We start from the raw sequence: 7059 nt of genomic DNA, 5'->3' as shown, positions 1-7059 counted from the left end.
TGTGTGCGGTCATATGTGGTATATCTCAGCACTCAGGAGGCAAAGAGCAGAGAACTGAGGATTGGAGACTAGCCTGGGCTACAGAGCAAAACCTTGCCCCCAGTAAAAACAAAACCAACAATTTCCAGTAGAATATACCAAACTATGTTCATTACCTTGATATACCATATGTGCCAATTATAAGGGATTGTGCATTTACTATACGATTCTTTTATTAAATAAAAGTAGAATGTTTACTATAAATCAGGATGTCATGTTATAAATTGAGATGTCATGTTACACTGGCAGCAGCCTCAGACACTACAAATTTGTCACATTTCTCAGTTGCCCCAAGATGCCACTTCAATTGACTAATTGATACTATTTATGTTTGTGCACACTCTATGGTGTTCACACAATTACAAACCACTCACAATACACTTCTTAGCCCATATCCACTGGTAAGCCACACATGAATATATTTAAAAGAACGTACTCACTGTTCCGAAGTGTGAAGCAACTTCCAGGTTAATGGTAGGTCAGAACCTATTGTCTGCTCTAAACCCTAGGAGTGCTGATAGAAAAAGAGTCATTCTACTTGTTGGCTCTCCATTCATGACCAGAAATGCCACTGAACCTATATGATACTCCTATTCAGCTAGCAGTCTTGGTGGGGTACATTTTCAACTTCACAGTCATCACAGGAGCTTAGACAATTAGAACATATATATGAATTAGACATTACATTCACAGCTGCCTTGAGTCACAAGGGGTCCCATAAAGTGTGACTCTGTTAACCATCTACTCTGAATGCCAAGACTCAATGAGGCATAACCATGCAATGAGGCATAACTGAGCAGTGGTATCCTAACACTGGAGACTATTTCAGGTAGGTGTTTTCAGCATAAGTGAAATGTTATGAGGCACTGTTACCAAAGAAAGGGCATACAAGACCCACCCACATTTACTTCTACTGAAATTCTTAAGGAGGCTGAAGATGGCTAAACTTACAAACTCCCAAAGGTAATTCCGTATACTGTTGTTAGGTAGGCCATCAAGTGATTTTAAGAGCTGTGGCCTCTCTCAGAATAGCTCATTGACAGCCACAGAAAACGCTTGGGACATGCCAAGTAACCAGAAGAGACAGCAGCACAGAGATGGGAACTTAGAATCTCACATTCTGTTTTCAGGCAGCAGAGACAGTCATGATGGCCTACAACCTTAAATTCCAAGATGGGGGAGACAGAGGCAAGAGGATCTCCAAGTTTGAGGCCAGCCTGGAACTAGGCAAATTTTAGGCCAGCTGGGGCCTGACCAAATTTAAAATAATAATAGGCATTGTCTTAGTTAGGATTACTACTGCTGTAATGAAACAACATGACCCAAAGCAAGATGGTTCATAGTCCACCATTGAAGGAAATCAGAGCAGGAACTCAAACAGGGCAGAAAACAGGAGGTGGAGGAGGAGCTGATTCAGAAGCTATGAAAGGTTGTTGCTTACTAGCTTGTTCCACATGGCTTGCTCAGCCTACTTATTTATAGCACCTAGAACCACCAGCCCAGGGATGTCCCTGTTCACAATCAGGGGCGGGGGAGGGGGGAGGAGGGAGGGGAAGGGGACTCCAGGATCAATCACTAAATAAGAAAATGCCCCACAGGCTAGCCTACAGCCCAGTGTTATGGGGGCATTTTCTCATTTGCTCTCAATTGAGGATCTTTCCTCTCTGATGATTCTAGCTTATATCAAATTAACATAAAACTAGCCACCCCCTACCTACCCCCCCACACACACTACAAAGCATCCAACAAAATAAACAAACCCTAAAACACACTCTTCACCCAGAAGCTTATTCCCATTCAAACTATGGTAGGAATGCTGTCACTTGCATTTACAAAGAGAAATACAGGCTACAAGAGAAACCAGGATAGGATGTCCCATGCTTTTGTGTAGGGGATACATTTTCCTGCTAATTAGATTTCATGACGTGCCTCCTGCTAATTAATAAATACCAATTTTTAAAATAGAAAATAGTAAAGCACCTAGGCACTTCAAGGTGGCATTGTAAAAGACACAGTAAAGTGATCCATCCGCCTCGCCTCTGCATCCAGCATCACAGGAAGAAGCTCTTCTAAAATCAAACTTGCAAGTTGCTGGCATTTACACAAGGCAAATGCTTGTGTCAAACACTCGTATTAATAACTTAGTTATACGTTTTTAAAAGAAATGATAACGTTTCATTTTTATTTGTACTCAGTTATCATCACCCCCCACACACACACACACATACTTTATTTTGTTTTGAACACACAAAACCACAAGAAGTAGCAGTCACTTATTTCCAACATTTGGACCAATCCCTGTAGTCCCTGCAGAGGTGATTGTAAGATGCCTAGCAAAATTTAAGTGTCACATCAGAAAGCCCCACAAGAGGAGGGCAAGACTTGGGGTTTTATAGATTCCATGAGTGGGAAAGTGGGAGAAGCTGCTTCAGGTCCTTCCAGGCCCGGATTGCTGACTACAACCTGTGTGTTTTTCAGTTACCCAAGATTTGTCAGCTGAGTCCTGTGCTCAGGAGCGTTCTGGGGCGACCCTGGAGGCAAGTTAACTTTAGCTGGCGTGAATCTCCACTCTGACCAAGCTTGTATTCACCTCTTTTAAATAGAACAAATCTACACACGCGCTGGGGACCCTGCCATGCGAGGACTCTCCACTATAAAAAGGGGGTGGAGGAGGCGGGGTTGTGGGTAGGAGAAGAGAAGGCAGGGGATTTAACTCTAAGTTCAGAAAACCGTCCAGGGCTGCGGGTCTGACACCAGTGGGTGGGGTGCAATCTGACACTCCCCTTCCTTTGCAGAAATGCGTGTGGAGACGGCAAGCCCCTTAACTTGGGGGGAGGGGAGTCGGGGGAGAAAGTCCGCACTTCCGTCCTTAAGACTTTCTCCCTAGAGGCTGGGTATCAGAAACCAGCTGCCGGCTCTCTGAGCTACTTCCCAGGTTTGGCGCCCGGAAAAGTTCACGTTCTGCATTCTCCTGCTCCTGGCTCCGCCCCGGCTCCAGACCCTGCGTTCTTCTGGCCTTACCCGGGACGGGCCACCCCTTTCCCCCGCTGCCTCTGGCGCGAGGGTGCTGGGACATCTCTGAGCCAGCTCTGGGCCCAACCAAGGTTGGCAGCGAATATCAAGTGTCACTCTCCAGAGGAACAGGGATACCCGCTTCAGAGGCTGTCTTCTGAGTAGCGCTGAGCGCAGCAGGGGGAGTTCTTTGCCACCGTTGTCGCTCAGTGCTTGGAAGGCCCGGGACGCAGCGCTCACGGTGTCCCACTGAGTCAACATCCGTGCCGCGCGGGAATGTGAACTTGGAGACACGTTTGAGCTTCGTCTGTCAGAAAAAGGGGACGTAGCAGCCCAGCTGATCCCCCAAAGTACAGCGGCAATCCCCAAGTCACCAAGAAGGTGCACCGGCGGACGCAGCCAGGCAACTGAGCTCGGGTGCTCCAGAGGAGTTCTCACCACGCCGGGAGCACCAAGGACCCGCTCAGGGCGGACTCACAGGGAGCCTCCTCCCTAGCCCTCGGGATTGTCCTCAGGCCACGAGGAGGAGCTTGCTGGAGACTTCGAGGCTGTCCAGAGCCAGAGAGCTGGAGCGCTGTGTCTCCCGCCTTCAGCTGGGAAGGGGGAGTGGCGCTGGAGGGTTGGAGCTGAGATCTCAGCTAGTCACTGACCTCCTTCCTCCTCTTCCTTAGCCTCTTTGAGACTTGGACTCCCTGGGGGAAGGTTCTTGAGGCAGTAAAGGAACCCGGACCTCTTGTTTCCTAGAAGGCTGGGGATGGAGCTCCCGTTTCTGCCTCCGCAGGGACACTTGGAGCGCGCTGGTGGCGCGTGAACGGGGCACTGTCTTCCACCGTCCTCAGCGAGCCCCACCTGGCAGTTTTTCTCTACTCCGGTCACTTGTTTTCTCAGGTCACCGTCTCCAGCGGTCTAGGAGAGAAGAAGGTGATCCTCAGACCCAGCCCCGCCGAGATGTCCGCACAGAGCTTGCTACACAGTGTCTTCTCCTGCTCCTCGCCCGCATCGGGCGGCACGGCCTCGGCCAAGGGATTCTCCAAAAGGAAGCTGCGCCAGACGCGCAGTCTGGACCCAGCCTTGATCGGTGGCTGCGGGAACGAGATGGGCGCCGAGGGCGGCCTGCGGGGCTCTACAGTAAGCCGTCTCCACTCTCCTCAGCTCTTAGCAGAGGGTCTCGGTTCCCGTTTAGCGTCTTCTCCCCGGAGTCAGCACCTTCGGGGTACCCGGTTCCCGACACCCAGACCTCTGTGCTCCTCTTTCTCCACGCCTAGTACTCCGCAAGAAAAGTCGCCTTCTGGCAGCTTCCACTTCGACTACGAGGTCCCACTGAGTCGCAGTGGTCTCAAGAAGAGCACGGCCTGGGACCTGCCTTCTGTCCTGGCCGGGTCTGCGAGTGGCCGCAGTCCCGCAAGCATCCTAAGTTCCTCCGGGGGAGGCCCCAATGGAATCTTCGCTTCTCCTAGGAGATGGCTCCAACAGAGGAAGTTCCAGCCTCCACCTAACAGTCGCAGCCACCCTTACATCGTGTGGAGGTCCGAGGTAGGGACCGGCGCCACGTGTCTCACAGTCCCAAAGCTAGATGCCCCAGGCAGTTCCAGGTGGCTGTCTTTAACTCCCAACCATGTAGGAAGTGAGGCGAGGCATGAGGCGACAGCCTTAGCTGCTTGACTCTGGCTGGTTAGATGGTGCCAGAATGTGACCACCCTAAGGGTCCACCGTATGAGTGTGTCTGGAAGCATACTAGGGTTCACTTTGGAATGGTCCTAGGAATTAAAGGAAAAGATGGTGTCCTTATTTCTTTTTGATGCTAAAGTCAATCATCTAATCTCTTCACCAAACCTGATCTGATGAAATATTACGAGATATACATCTACCACTCGATTGTTTGAGAGTTCAGAAACTATTCTGAAGGATGTTGACTCTGTGTGTGTGTGTGTGTGTGTGTGTGTGTGTGTTTGGGTGGCAGGGTAAAAGAACTATCATAATTCTCTAGTTTTGATTTCTTTTCCCTAAAGGTGTAATTTCAGAAATCTATGGTACTGAATACTTTTGGTGCTTATGGGTCTGAAATATCATGGAAATCCGCCCAAATTCCACTAAGGACAATTAGTAGTTACTAGAATAGACATGAATCAGGAATCAATAATAAATAGGGACTCAGAGGGAGCTATCTGATTTCCTTCAAATGTTTGCTCTCTGGTTCTGAATGGGGAATAGAGCCATTGGGAAACTGTGGTTGCTGGGGACTTGGAAAGCAGCATACTTTTACAGAATAAATAGTAGTTGGTTAAAAAATGACCAACTCCTTCCTAGTTTAGTCCACAAGCTCTATAGGATTGCCTGGGATTTGTTTCCATAAAGGAAGGGAGATCTCATCAATTGTAATTAAATATCTTAAATCACAGTTAGCATTACAGAAATGAAATGAAATACTGTGTAATTGCTGGAGATTTAGGTTAAATAAAGGAAACACAACCAAGCCAAGCAGTTTGAAAATAGCCTCTCGGCTCTGTTAGAGTAAGATGACTGTTAGATTTTAGTTCTAGTATATGACCCTACAAAGTCAGCATTATTGGTCACAAGCAATAGGATCACACATTGTTAATGTTAGTGACTGAGTTAACATAACTGTTGCTGCTGCACGAGTTATGGATTATGAAAACAACAAAAAATATTGCTCACTGGATCATGGAGAGAGTGAAAAGAAAAGTTGAGGCACATTGCACACAAAACAATGGGCGTGGTGTTTGGGAAGAAGAGAGGCTAAATTCCTTTTCAGGTTCAGAAGCACACATTAGCAGATTAATCTATAGAGGGAACAGAAAGGAGGGAGGGAGGGAGGAAGAGAGAGAAGGGGGATAGGAGAGATATCAAGAGCAAACCAACATTTCAGATTAGATATTTGCTGACATTCTTATCTAGTAACATCTCATAATCAGTGAACAAGAATTTGAGCTGCAGCGATACCAGATGGATTCTGTCCATTTCGGAGTGTGTAGGCAGTCTGCAAAGAACTCACCCACCTTAACTTTCACCCTGCTATAGTGGTTAAAACTGACTACATTGCCATATAGCAAAAGAACAAACTTTTCTCATAAGAGGTTTGAATCTGTAAAAGGGCAGGGGTGGAAATCCCTTTACGCTTGAGGCATGTATGGTGTGATTGGGTAGAATCCTGGTATGTAAGTCTGATGCTGGTTTGGCTCAGTAGAGGCCAAGCTATCCTAATGTAACCCCTAGATCTGGAATTTAATGGTCTGGGTTACCTTTCAAAGGTTGAATGTCCTGGAACCCTTTCAAACCCCAGGAAAATTCATCTCATTGGGCACTGACTGTCTTGCTTGTTTGCAAGCAAGCTGTGTCCTTTGTCCTAAGAGAGAAACTTTACTAATGATGACAAAAACCCAGCAAGTGAGCACCCTGCATGGTTACCCAGAGACTTCAGAAGTGAGCTTTGCTTCACTCATACTTGGTTCTTGCACTTTTCTTGGTTGTTCTGTCTCAGAGTTTCTCAGCCTTAGCACTATAGCTATCTGAGGTCCAATGGTTCTCTGTTGTGGGTGTTGCAGTGTTGTGTAGTATCCCCGTTCTCTGTCCATCCTGTGCCCTGGAGCACCTGTCTTAGTATGGGGAGACTGTTGCTGTGATGAAACACCACAACCAAAAAGCAAGTTGAGAAGAGGGTTTATTTCAGCCTATACTTCTACATTGTAGTCTATCACTGAGAAGTTGGGACAAGAACTCAGACAGGACAGGAACCTGGAGACAGGAGCTGATGTAGAAGCTATAAAAGGATGCTGCGTATAACCTTACTCCTCGTGGCATGGTTAAACCTGATTTTCTTTTGTAGAACCCTGGACCGCCAGGCCAAGGATGGCATTACTTACAATGGGCTGGTTCCTCCCCCATCAATCACTAATTAAGAAAATGCCTTACAGTTTAATCTTATGGAGGCATTTTCTCAACTGAAGTTCTCTCCTTTCAGGAATGACTCTGTTAAGATTCTCTGACTAT

General features: G+C 47.3%; 1 protein-coding gene across 1 annotated transcript in view; it reads left to right on the top strand.

The window, feature by feature from the left end:
• The first annotated feature begins 2941 nt into the window (after window positions 1–2941).
• Arhgap6 (Rho GTPase activating protein 6) overlaps window positions 2942–7059 on the top strand; it is a 486900-nt gene continuing 482782 nt past the window's right edge. Inside the window, exon 1 of the mRNA XM_034486136.2 lies at window positions 2942–4584. Within this exon, the coding sequence (XP_034342027.1) occupies window positions 4000–4584 (585 nt within the window). The 5' untranslated portion in view covers window positions 2942–3999. The remainder of the gene's footprint in view (window positions 4585–7059) is intronic.

The sequence above is a fragment of the Arvicanthis niloticus genome, chromosome X (assembly GCF_011762505.2).
Source record: "Arvicanthis niloticus isolate mArvNil1 chromosome X, mArvNil1.pat.X, whole genome shotgun sequence".
NCBI classification, from domain to species: Eukaryota; Metazoa; Chordata; class Mammalia; order Rodentia; family Muridae; genus Arvicanthis; species Arvicanthis niloticus.
Note: the sequence above shows the minus strand (reverse complement) of the source record. Positions and strands in the feature narration are given on the sequence as shown.